This window comes from Helianthus annuus, chromosome 2 (assembly GCF_002127325.2).
Source record: "Helianthus annuus cultivar XRQ/B chromosome 2, HanXRQr2.0-SUNRISE, whole genome shotgun sequence".
Taxonomy (NCBI): Eukaryota; Viridiplantae; Streptophyta; class Magnoliopsida; order Asterales; family Asteraceae; genus Helianthus; species Helianthus annuus.
The window spans coordinates 4,491,101-4,504,921 of record NC_035434.2 but is presented as its reverse complement, the minus strand read 5'-3'; the positions used below and the strand labels follow the sequence as shown (position 1 = coordinate 4,504,921).

General features: G+C 36.9%; 1 protein-coding gene across 2 annotated transcripts in view; it reads left to right on the top strand.

Moving 5' to 3' along the window:
- Nucleotides 1-12,547: 12,547 nt before the first annotated feature.
- Nucleotides 12,548-13,821, top strand: part of LOC110908876 (probable LRR receptor-like serine/threonine-protein kinase At1g07650) — a 35,223-nt gene continuing 33,949 nt past the window's right edge. For both annotated transcript variants that reach the window (XM_022153881.2, XM_022153872.2), the window contains exons 1-6: nucleotides 12,548-12,718; nucleotides 12,798-12,945; nucleotides 13,060-13,131; nucleotides 13,221-13,289; nucleotides 13,363-13,434; nucleotides 13,545-13,616. In XM_022153881.2, coding sequence (XP_022009573.1) covers nucleotides 12,613-12,718; nucleotides 12,798-12,945; nucleotides 13,060-13,131; nucleotides 13,221-13,289; nucleotides 13,363-13,434; nucleotides 13,545-13,616 — 539 coding nt within the window. In that variant the 5' untranslated portion in view covers nucleotides 12,548-12,612. The remainder of the gene's footprint in view (nucleotides 12,719-12,797; nucleotides 12,946-13,059; nucleotides 13,132-13,220; nucleotides 13,290-13,362; nucleotides 13,435-13,544; nucleotides 13,617-13,821) is intronic.

Sequence of the window (13,821 nt, the reverse complement as noted above, 5' to 3'; positions counted from 1 at the left end):
TAGACGATATACTTATTTATTCAAAAAGTCAGGTCGAACATTGTCAGCACTTGCATACACTCTTAACTTTGTTAAGAAAAGAAAAGTTGTACGCTAAATTCTCGAAGTGTGAATTTTGGCTACAAGAAGTGCAATTCTTAGGACACATGGTGAATCACGAAGGTATTCACGTAGATCCTGCTAAGATAGAAGCAATTACCAATTGGAAGGTTCCGCAAACGGCAATGGAAATTAGAAGTTTTATAGGATTAGCTGGATATTATAGACGGTTTATTAAGGATTTTTCCAAAATAGCTGTACCATTAACTAAGCTAACCTGTAAAGCCACTAAGTTTGAGTGGGGACCTAAACAAGAAGAAGCCTTCAGAATTTTAAAGCAGAAATTAACCAATGCTCCAATCTTAGCCTTACCAGAAGGAACAGAAGATTTTGAGGTATATTGTGATGCTTCAAAATTAGGATACGGATGTGTGTTGATGCAACGCAAGAAGGTAATTGCGTATGCTTCCAGACAATTGAAGAAGCACGAGGAAAACTATACGACTCATGATTTAGAATTAGGAGCTATAGTTTTTGCCCTTAAGATATGGAGACATTATCTGTATGGAAGTAAGTTTACTGTTTATACAGATCATAAGAGTTTAAGGTATATATTTGGGCAAAAAGAGTTAAACATGAGGCAAAGAAGATGGATGGAAATCCTAAGTGATTACGACTGTGATATTCAATATCACGAAGGAAAGGCAAACGTAGTCGCTGACGCCTTAAGTCGTAAGTATCATGAGAAGCAAAGGCGAGTCCGTGCCCTTAGAATAACTCTACAAGTAGATTTAATGGAACAATTAAAGGAAATTCAGGAAACGGCCATCAAGGACGATGCCGAAGGAATGAAAGGTTACCTAAAATAATTGGAACAAGGAAATGATGGAATTTGGAAATTCCACAAAAGCAGAATTTAGGTACCTAAACAGGGAAATTTAAGATCAGAGATTTTAGACGAAGCTCATAAATCTAGGTATACTGTACATCCAGGAAACAATAAGATGTACCAAGATTTAAGAAAGAATTTCTGGTGGATAGGAATGAAGAAGGATATAGCCGAATACGTATCTAAGTGTCTAACTTGTTTACAAGTTAAAGCCGAACATCAGAAACCTTCAGGTCTGCTACAACAGTTAGAAATGCCTGTATGGAAATGGGAACTCATAACAATGGACTTTGTTACTAAGTTACCCAAAACCAGAAAAGGTAATGATGCCATTTGGGTGATCGTAGACCGATTAACCAAATCCGCTCATTTTCTACCAATAAAGGAAACCTTTAACATGGAAAGGTTAGCCAAGTTGTACGTAGATGAAATAGTATCCTTACATGGAGTTCCACTCTCCATTGTATCGGATAGAGATAGTCGTTTCACTTCCCGTTTCTGGACAAGTTTCCAAGAATCAATGGGAACCCAACTCAATTTAAGTACTGCATATCATCCACAAACAGACGGACAAAGTGAAAGGACGATCCAAACTCTAGAAGACATGCTCAGAGCATGTGTAATTGACTTTGGTGGTAATTGGGATAACCATTTACCATTAATCGAATTCTCCTACAATAATAGTTATCACTCAAGCATTGAAGCCGCTCCATTCGAAGCACTGTATGGACGCAAGTGCAGAACTCCAGTATGTTGGGCAGAAATAGGAGAAAGTCAATTATCAGGTCCAGAAATCGTACAAGAAACCACTGACAAGAAAACACAAATCAAGGAAAGACTAAAGACAGCTCGAGATCGCCAGAAGAGCTATGCAGACAATCGCCACAAGCCACTCGAATTCCAGATAGGAGACAAAGTACTTTTGAAAGTATCTCCTTGGAAAGGAGTAGTACGATTTGGTAAGAAAGGAAAACTGAGTCCAAGATATGTTGGACCATTCCCAGTGATTCAACGAATCAGACCAGTTGCTTATCGCTTACAACTACCAGAAGAACTAGCTGGAGTACATGATGTATTTCATGTATCCAATCTTAAGAAATGTCTATCAGACGAATCCCTGGTAGTACCTCTTCAAGATGTGGAGGTAAATGAAAAGCTGAAATTCATAGAGAAACCCTTACAAATAGAAGATAAGAAAATCAAGTTTCTCAAACACAAGCGACTAGTACTGGTGAAAGTCAAATGGAATTCAAAGAGAGGACCAGAATATACTTGGGAACTGGAGTCAGAAATGAAACGGAAATACCCTCATCTATTTCAATAAATCTCGAGGACGAGATTTTTTCTTAAGGTAGGGAGGATGTAACAACTCTCATTAAAATTTATAATTAGAATGATAATTAGTCCATAAGGAAACCCTAATTGAGACACCCAAGTAATTCCGCACTAACCCTAAAATTTTCAGAACAATCAGAATTAGGATCAGGGCCCCTAAAACTCGGGGGGGGGGGGGGGGTAAACCCTAATTGATAATTATCAATAAAATCCGTTGTCACAATTGAAATTCGAATTTTTGATGATTCATGCAAGCTTGTCCCGTTTCCAGCTAGTCTAGGTAAATAGACTGCACCCTTTACGGACCGTAAAGGAAAATGCCTTACGGACCGTAAGCATATGTGCTTCCCTTACGGACCGTAAGGGTTGAAGCATACGGTCCGTAAGCGGGGCTATTTTCTGGCTATAAATAGCCGACTTCGAGACTTGAAATTGGGAGTTAAAACGTTGGCCAAAAGCCTTATGTACGTCGTCTTACAATTATTATAGTACAAATTAAACACACACTGCACTCAAATCGCTGCCGCAAAACAGGGTAATTACTCGATCGCTATTACGATTCATTTTCCGAGATCAATATATCCAAAGAATGTTTAAGTGCCGCCCACATTAGGGTTATACTTTGTCGTTCATCGTTAAATCGATGAATGTTTAAGTATTGCACTTTGTCGTTCATTGTGAGAATTTGATCTCGTGAGTTATCGTGACTGCTGTATTGATCACTAACCCAGTTTTGTGTGCATTATTATTACTATTAGGTAAACAAGGCTAAATCATATTCTGTCCGTATTAAATCTGCAATGTGAGTCATTCTCTTTTTATCAACTGTTTTACAATACTCCAAATTATTTTCAGAATTATAATTACAGTGATTAAGTTGATGTAATCACCAAATTACAGCCAGTATGTGGGGTATTGTGCACATTACTACAGTTTAAATCATTTTAGGTGGGCGAACCTAATTTTAATTGATTTACGTCATTCATTGGGGCAGCCAATGGTGATATGACCACTGTCACAAATCCGGTCGAGTGACAAATACTGTGGGTAGTTGGTTGATATCAGAAACATGCGTAAAAGATCTTAACACTGTGAATAATAATAAAGGTGTCATTTCCAGTAAAATGAATGATTCACTCAGTATTTCCCCGCTGACAAAACCTTTTTCAAACATGTTTCAGGTGATCTACTGTAATTCAGGAAAAGTGCCGAGGAGCATTTCAAGCTTACGATAGTGGCTCAATATAAAATAAAGAAATATGTTTTGAAATAAAGATTGTCAGAAAAATCTTATTAATGTAAATTATCGGGGTTTTGTCCCGAATTGTGAAATGAAATAATCGGGAAAAAAATTTTAGCTTTAAAACGATCCTGACGTTAAAATTCCGCTGCTAAACTCAATTAAATAAATATCACGGGATTTCTGTCCCGCGGCTCCTGAAACGGGTTAAACCGGGTCGGGGGCCGTGACATTCGTTGTTAATTCGATGGATGAGTTTAAGTATCGTACTTTGTCGTTCGTCGTTAATTCGATGGATGAGTTTAAGTATCGTACTTTGTCGTTCGTCGTTAATTCGATGGATGTTTAAGTATCACACTTTGTCGTTCGTTGTGAGAATTTGATCTCGTGAGTTATCGTAAATGTTGTATTAAGTTACTAACCTAGTTTGTGTGCATGTTATTTAAATTAGGTTAAAAGATTAATCAGTAGTCTAAACTCTGCCCATATAAATCTAAAAGATTAGCACAAGGTAGCTTCACTTTGGAGTTATTAAGGTACGGATCCTTACCCCACTCTTTATTACTTCATATTCAAATTGTTATAAAACCACTAAATTACTATATCTGTTAAAAACTCCTCACGTCTTTGATTATCTATTCATTTGACAGTCCGTTCGATTCCTATCCTAATCATTTGATTTAGCTTTCATGTCATGCGATAGTATTATGTTATACTCATTATCGCATGTTCCAATATATGTTCCGTTTTGTTATGAAAATAAGTTTTATAAGTTATGTAAATAAGACCATTTGTACTATGATACCCTGAGTATCGCTTCTCGTGGAGTGTCCCACGAGCATGTTGTTGCGGCATCGACATCATGTGCTCCATCCGTGACGGAGAGATAAGTTCACGGCGTCTCTTAAGTACAAGTGTGGTACATAAGGCTATTAGGAGGCGTATGGATCGATCCTAGGATTTAAGTATAAGGAGGTGGATAACGGGTATGCCAATTCGCCATCTCATGTGATAATTATGCAGGAGTAGCTACCTGTGTATTGTCACGTTTTAAGTTTGCTCATGGGTACATCCGTAAGATATGATTATGAAATTATGTTCTTGCATCGTATCATTTTTGCATAAAGTTCCATCCGGATAAGATTTCATATAAAGCATTATCTGTTATTTGTGCCTAAAATTCCGTACTGAGCATTCGGCTCATTCCGTAAACTTTTTGTATATACAGGTCCACAGGTTACTTTGGAAGGGGAAAAGAGAAAAGAATAAAGCCTAGGAATAAATCTGAAGATGTTAGTTAATTAAGATGAATGTCTCCGCTTAATCTTAATTTTAATGGTCGTGTGGTTGTATCCTTATCAAATAAATAAATGGAATTATGACTTTTGGTTATGTTACCGTTATTGTGACACGTCAGCCCTTCCGGGTTGGGGTGTTACATGACAACTCGAGTTTCCAAGATTCCATTTTTGCATTTATTGCACGTTCACTGTTTGTTTAATCGTTTACTTGCACATTTAGTTTGCTGTGAAACTGTAACGTTTTGATTCAGTTAAGTATATTGTATTGAGTATGGTTATGTGTTACTTATGAAAGATTTGTCAAATGTATGAACTTGGTGGTGAAACTGTGAATTATTTTGAGATGGTGTACATATGTAAAAGATAATACTTGGGGATGTATAGAGTAATTAGTGAAATCCTAATGATTCTTAACCCTAATCATTCACTAATCACCACACAAAAACCAAAACACGTATTTGCATATTCTCTGATTATCTCTGGCAATCATCACCATCATCATTGGCACAAGATCTTCATCACTTTTGATTTCCTCTCTTTATCTAGAATCAATCCAAGGTAATTGTTTATTGATTATTTGATTGTTATCAATTCTTGACTCTTGTAATTCTTGTAAACCCTAGTTCTTCATATGATGGTTCTGTGTTTTTTATTGATGCTAATTATTGTGATATGATGATGATTAGTTGTGTAATTGTTTGCTTGTTGTCAAGATATGTCTGATATGATAAAAGTGTTCATTCTTGATTTGGTTTCAGTAATGCATAGCAATGAATTAGGGTTTTCTTAATCGTGAAAATGTGATAACGTAACTGATACAATCACAATGAACTGGAATATTCGTGTGTATGACTGATTGTTGTCTGAGTTTCTTGTTTGAGGTTATGGTCCGAATTCTTGTTAGTGTAAAAGTCCGAACTTTATGAACAATATGTAATCAGACCTTTGTTAATTAATATTACTAAGATCCTGTCCGACTTTTAACATATATATGTGGTCCGACCTTTTTACATGTGATATAAGGTCCGACTTTTAGAATAATTATCAAGGGTCCGACCTTTAAGCTCTCATGGTCCGAATTTTCATAACATACATTGAGAAGTCCGATTTTTATTTAAGTATCATGATGTCCGAATTTTGCAACATTGGACACAAGGTCCGAGCTTTGTATCAGGCATGTTTGGTCCGAGTTTCACCAAAACCTCCATGGTCCGAGTTTCATTGTAATGCTTGTTCGAGTTTTAAGGTAGGGAAGCCCCCCACCCTTAGTCCGACTTTTGAAGGGGAAGCCCCCTTGTTCCTGTCCGAGTTTTATGGCCCCAAACCCCTCCCCTTTTGTCCGAATTTTGTAAATGAAACCCTAGGAGGTCCGAATTTTAAAGGGGGAACATTTGTCAGAGTTTTGTTGAGGCTTCATGGGTCCGAATTTTAAAGGAGGGAACCCTGAGTCCGAATTTCTGGTCCTGGAACATTGTCTGACCTTTTATTGTGTTGTTATGTCCAACCTTTGTGAATTAAACATGATGTTACCTTGATTGCATGCTAATAGTCCGAACTTTACAAGTGCTGTGTGTATTAAAGCTTGCTGTATGATGCTATATATGATTGTATGCTACTGAATGCAACTGTATGTTCCTGTATGTGTGAACAATCTCTTCATATCATTCTGTACACAATGGACACACATAACACAATTGCTTGAATATCAAGGACTTGTAAACCCTACTTGAATGTAACACTTACATCGTATCATGTGCAATGTATCCTAGGTCGTGTGTAATGGACTTAGACATTTAATAAACCCTAGAAGCAATAACATACCGAGCAAACCAAGGTGAGTTCACACAGCCAAGGCATGGGGTTCCCAGGGTGGGAATGGGTTTTTGGATTATTTACTTGTACTTACCTAGCTTATGGAACTTAGTTATATGATCCTCGGGTGAGGAAGGGTTATTGATAAGATACGACTAGACTAGTGATACTTATAGAACTGATCTTCGCACACACGACGGGGTTGGCCGCGATATTATGACTAATCTTCGCACACATGCCTAGGAAGGCTGCGAACTATACACTAAACTTCGCACATGTGCCGGGTGGTCGCGATACAAATATACCTAGTCTAGAATACTTGAGAACTTTCCTTAATCTTCGCATACATGCCTAGAGGGCCGCGATACGAACTAATACGATACATGACATAATGAACGAACACAAGGCTTACTATACTGTTACAATTACTGAACTATTAACTGTGAACTCGCTCAACTAGTTGTTGACTCTCTGCTGCATGCCTTGCAGGACCTTAGGTACATATGGAGCTTGCACAGGGAGGAGCAGGTCGTTGTGGAGCATGGATCGTGGATGTTATGTTAAACTTTATAACACTTGAACTTATTACATATATTGGGTTTTCATAATATGCTTCCGCTACTTAAACTATGTTTGTTTTGAACATCAATTGTATTGAATTGAGTTTTACGAACTACTTCGATTATTAATTACATGTTCAATATGATTGGTGGCTTGATCCTGGTCAGTCACGCCTCCAAGCGGTGGTAGTCCGCGTGTGGATTTTGGGGGTGTGACATTGACCAAGTAAACTGTCTGCCGAGCAACCCAAGGTAAGTTCACAACTATTAAAGCATGCGTTCCCAGTGGTTTGGGAAACGAAACTCAAACAACGCTATTCCTTTGTAAGGGATACAAACCTACTTTTCTCCCCTTGTATGGGACCCTTAGTTAATTACTATTTATATTGGATGCAACAAGCAATACTAAACGCAACTCTATCACTAAAGTCCCTACTACTTAATACCGATTAGTCGTCGGGGCCTGGAGAACGGGTTATTAGTTGATAGCGCTATTTAGGTCTTACCAGCCTCACACCGTGCCCGTGTATGGGATCGGGAGTGAACTAATAGACTCTGGCAAACCGTCGATGATGATAGAACATTGCCAAATAGGGCACTTTACGGAAACGTGCGGTCACATAGTATTCGGTATTGTAAAACCAGTTTAGTAGCTTACTTAAGGGCAAGCTCCCCTTGGTATAATATAAATGAGTAAATTTACTATTGAAACAAGTTTTTGGAATTAAAAACTGGACAAACTCGTGAACTCGCCAACATTAGGTTGATACCCTACTGCATGCTTTGCAGGTACCTAGTGACTCAGGAGCTTGCAGCTTGGGGATGTGTAGTGGTCGTCTTAACCCGTGTGTTGGGTTCTTTAATAAACTTAAACCATGAACTTTGTTTGAACTGTTTTGCCTATGCTTCCGCTACTTACCTAAACTACTATTCGAACTTAAAATTTATGAACTTTAATTATGATATTTGCTAACCCTGTAATTGGTAAATATTACTTCTGTTATTAATTAAATTGCTCAGTATAATTGGTGGCTGGATCCTGGTAAGTCACACGCCTCGCGGTAGTACTCCGTGTGTGGTTTTGAGGGTGTGACACGCACAACTCCTCCGCCACCTCTCTCTCTCTCTCTCTCTCTCTCATCGAGTTTCTCTCTCCCTATCCCTTCTCTGTCTGGTCGCTGCACGCCGCCTCTCACCACCACCGGATGGTGGTAGTCGCTCCAACTGTCACAAAACCCAACCACTGTTCACGAAGATGGGGGACTGAAACGAGATGGGGGAACAATTCCAAGCTCCAATTTGGGGGTAGTGAGCTTCGATTTGATGTTGTGGTGGTGGTGGCGGTTCGACGGCTGGGTGATGGTCGGCGGTGGTTGGTCGGCGGCGGTGGTTCTACGGTTACGGTGGTGGTTGGTCGGCGGCAGTGGTTCTAACAGTGGGTTAGTGGCTGGTGATTCTTCTAGTGATTCTTGGCCTGTGTTATTTTGATATGTGTTCTTGATATGTGTTCTTGAATGATGATGATGATGATACCGATGGTATTTTTGGTATGTGTTCTTGATTTTTCTGGGTTTACTTGATTCTTCTTGTGATTCTTTGGCCTGTGTTCTTGATGTGTGTTTCTTGAATGATGATGATGATACCGATGGTATTTTGGTATGTTGGCATTTTGATATCTGTTTTGATTTGTTTGGATTTGGTATGTTGGGGATTTTGATCTGTGGGTTTTGATATGGTCAGTTTTTGGATGGCGATGATGAAAAAAAACGTAGATTTAGATGACGATGGCGCGGCAAGGACGACGGAAGGTAGGTTTTTTGAACCTGCAACCCCACTTTGCAGCCTTCTGATTATCGCAAAATCTGAGCCAAACCCCGTTTTCATTCGAGGTGCACTTTGTTTTGATGTTGTTGTTTTTTTATTTTTCCCCCCTAGTCGATGATGATAACGATATATCTGAGACACCTCCCGAGTTTGCGATTTCTGAGTGCGTTCATTTTTGTGTAAAAAAGTTTTTGTAAAAAAACGTTAAACCGTAAACCTTTTTTTATGTAATCCGTAAACTTTTTTAACGTAAACCGTAAACTTTTAATTGTAAAAACGTAAAACGTAAAATGTAAAAATTTTAACGTAAAACGTAAAAATTTTAACGTAAAATGTAAATTTTTTTACATAATAAAACGTAAAAAGTTAAACAGAAAACTTAAAACGTAAAGTTTTTTAACGTAATTGACGGCGCGTAACGCAAAACGTAAAGCTTTTAACGTAAATGACGGCGCATTTAAAAAAACGACGCCTGAAAAAGCCGGGCGTAAAAAAAAACGGCTCTTCAAAACGTTTTTTTAAACAAATCTTAAAAAAATTATAATAAAAATTTGATTTCAAAAATTGTTTAACAAAAAAATATGTTTATAAATAAAAAATATTTAAATCAAAAAAGTAATTAATGAATATGAAAAAAAGGTAATTTAAAATTAATATATATAAAAAGACAAAAAAGACAATTTTACTTATATACCCTTTAAGAATAAAATATTAAAAACATAATAAGCAAAAAGTTTTTAATATTAATTTTAACTACTTTTAATCTCATCCATCCATCATCTTGATCTAATGGCCAGAAAGTGGTTCTCGTGATTTTTACAACTGGATGTGGTTTTCATTTTAGCGGTATATATATATTATAGGACAAAGATCCGTTAGGAACCACCCTTTATTGCGAGAACCGCGAGAACCAGTGTGAACACAAACAGTAATATCTAAAAAAATTTAAAAAACACCCAAAAATATTTTTTATTTTTTTAATATTTTTTATATAAAAATCGCTACTTTTAGTAGCAAAAAAAATTTTTTTTTGCTACTAAAAGTAGCGATTTGAACATAAAAAATAGTAAAAAAATAAAAAAAAAAAGTAGATTTTTTTTTATTTTTTTAGATTTTTTAGATTTTTTAGGTTTTTTGGGGGTTTAGTTTTTAGCATTTTAGCTTGGGGGGGGGGGGGGGGTGGGGGGGTTGGGTTTTTTTTAGGTTTTTTGGGGGTTTTAGTTTTTAGCATTTAGCTTTGGGGGGGGGGGGAGGGTTAGGTTTTTTTTTGGGGGGTGGGGGGTTTAGGTTTTTGGGGGGTTGGGGTTAGGTTTTTTTAGCTATTTTAGGTTGTATTCACATTGGTTCTCGCGGTTCTCGCAATAAGGTGGTTCTCGCATGAACCTTACCCTATATATTCGAGAACCACCTCTTATTGCGAGAATCGCGAGAACCAATGTGAACACAACCAAAAATGCCTAAAAATAGCTAAAAATCACCCAAATTTTTTTTAATATTTTTTATATAAAAACTGCTACTTTTCGAAGCCAAAAAAAATTAAAAAAAATTTATTTTTTTAAAAATTGTTTTTTTTTTTAATTTTTGGCCACTAAAAGTAGCGATTTGAGCATAACAAATATTAAAAAAAATTACATTTTTTTTTTGATTTTTTTAGATTTTTTTAGGTTTTTTGGGGGTTTAGTTTTTAACATTTTAGCTGGGGGTGGGGAGGAGGGGGTTTAGGTTTTGGTGGGGGGGGGGGGGTTAGTTTTTTTTAGGTTTTTTTGGGGGTTTTAGTTTTTAGCATTTAGCTTGGAGGGGGGGGGGGGCGGTTAGGTTTTTTTAGCTATTTTAGGTTGTGTTCACATTGGTTCTCGCGGTTCTCACAATAAGGGTGGTTCTCGCTTGAGCCCCTCCCTATATATATAGAGTAGGGTTTGCACGGAAAGTGTGTTTTTCCGAGAAAGTCTAGGAAGCGATCTGGTCCATCCGTTTGGTGTGTTTAAGGGTTGAGATTAAATCAATGGCAATCTTGTAATATTTGAGTTTAATTAATTGATTGTTTTAAATGAGTAGGGGCAATTTTGTCAATGACCGTGTTTTAAATCAATTAGGTAACCGCCCAGTTCCTAAATTCAAGCGATTTTCCCCCTCTCTCTCCAAACCCATCTTGGAAACCCAAATCCCTACCAAAAACAACTACAATCATGGAAGAAGATAACTTTAGAAACGATGGAGAGCACCGGATCAAATTAAAACACTTCTCCATCTCCACCATCTCCGATTTCATCATCACCATTCAAATATTGTTCTTATCATCTCCGTTTTCTTGACGATGTGTTTTAACAGCAAGCAAATTAATACAGTTGTGTTTTAGCAGCAAGCAGATTCATACAGTTGTGGTTTAGCATCCAGATTCATACAGATGTGTTTTAACAGCAAGCAGATTCATACAGTTGTGTTTTAGCATTCAGATTCATACAGTTGTGTTTTAACAGCAAACAGATTCATACAGTTGTGTTTTAACAGCAAGCAGATTCATACACTTGTGTTTTGGCATTCAGATTCATACAGTTGTGTTTTAATAGCAATCAGATTCATACAGTTGTGTTTTAGCATTCAGAATCATACAATTGTGTTTTAACAGCAATCAGATTCATACACTGTGTTTTACCATCTTTATATTGTGGGATCTATAAAAAAAATTGACTTTAGCCCTGTAAACTGTTAAAACACAACACCAAGAACATGCTGATAAATTTCAGTTCTTCTGAACAATGGAATATGCGATGTAATGTGACATGGAATTTTAGTTAATGAACACATTGACTTCCAGATTTGAATTCGAAAATAAAAAAAAATTCCGAAAATCATTGAATTTTAGTTAATGAAGATACATTCCAAAAATAAAATAAAAATGTGAAATTACATGATAGCCCTTGTACTTAAAATCCCTCAATGACACATGTACAATTCTTATTCCTTCCTAGACTTTCTAGGAAAAATAGACTTTCCACCCAACTCCTACTCTATATATATATATATGTGTGTGTGTGTGTGTGTGTGTGTGTGTGTGTGTGATTGCGCTAAAATAAGAACCATATCGAATTGTAAGAACCGTAAGAACTTTTTGATCCGGGCCGAGGTGGACCATTTTTTTTTTTTCATAAACGTGGATACGTGTATTATAAACACATTTGTAAAAAAAATTCAAAATAAAAAAATGTTGTGTGTGTAGTTTTGAGCACCACAAGTTTGTGTTTACGGTACCCGTAAATTTTACGGTTAGATTTACGGTACCCGTAAACACAAACTTGTGGTGCTCAAAACTACACCCACGACATTTTTTTTTTGAATTTTTTTTACAATTGTGTTTATAATACACGCAACTACGTTTATGAAAAAATATTTGGTCCGCCTCGCCCCGCACGGTATAGTTCTCACGGTTTTTAAAACTCGAACTGGTTCTTATTTTAGCGGTCCCCTATACATACATACATATATAAAATAAGTGTTCTAGTTTAGGTAAACCAATCCTAAGTCTTTATATATATTTATATAAAATAAGTCCGCTCACAACTTTCAGTTGGAAACACGAACACCCGCCCCCTATCTACACAAAACAAACTTTAGATGAAGTTCTCGATGATGAAGAAGGTGCTGCTGTCTATGGCAATTTCTTTTCTTTTGTACTCCAGTTTCGTGATGACACAATCAGCAAAGCTCGATCCGGGAGAGGGTAGGTGGTCATTTTGTGTTTTGATAGGGAACGAGGGAAGGACTGATTGTTTTTTTTTTTTTTTTTTTTTTTTTTGCAGCCATAACAATGAAAGAAATTTGGGGAAAGTTACAGCTAGCTGGGAGGTTAAAATTGGACGAGGATTTATGCAGTGCCGAGCCGATTGTTTACGTCATACTATGCAATTGCTCTTTCGTAAATAACACTGTGTGCCGTATCACTCACCTGTGAGTGTTCCCGATCATCTTATTTTGGAACTAAGAGGAATTTTGATGTTCCTAGCTTGGGGAAACCAAACCATTAAAAAAAATTGATGTTTGTTTCTTTCTTTCACAATCCAGGGCACTATCATCGTTGAATATTACAACAAATCTGCCATTAGAATTTGTCAAGTTTCGGCACCTGCAGTATTTGTAAGAACAATCTCTCTCTTCTTCTATAGGACATTAATCAAACTTTTTTTTTTAATTATATGTGTAATGATAATCATATTGCATTGCAGAGATTTGAGTCGTAATTACTTCAATGGAACTGTACCATCTGAATGGTCTACCATGCGCCTAAGCCTTATGTAGGGACAACTGTCTGTCTTTGCATCTTTGCCTGCCTTCTAATTAACATATATGTTGTGTTTATGCATGCAGCTCACTCTTGGGAAATCGGTTATCCGGGCCATTTCCAATCCCTCTCACTGGAATTACCACCCTTGAAGATTTGTAAGCCACATCATTCATTCACCACTTGTTGTTAGAAGAATATATATATATAAACATGATGCAGCTAGCTTTACTCAAATCTGATTGTGAATTCATTCATTTTCTTGTAGGGATATCTCGACCAACAATTTCTCAGGACCCATACCACAAGAAATTGCAAAACTCACTCAATTGAGGCTGCTGTACTATTTGCTTGTTACCTTTTTAGCTTCTGCTAGTCTCAAATTAAGGGCATGTTTGGCCAAGTTTTTCAAAATTAGCTTTTTGTAAAAGTTAGTATTGAGTGACTTATTGACTTATTGGTTTTTTCTCCTCACATACACCCTCATTGCCAAACATCATTTTGGAGCTTATGACTTATCAAAAAGCCAATAAGTTGTTTCAAAA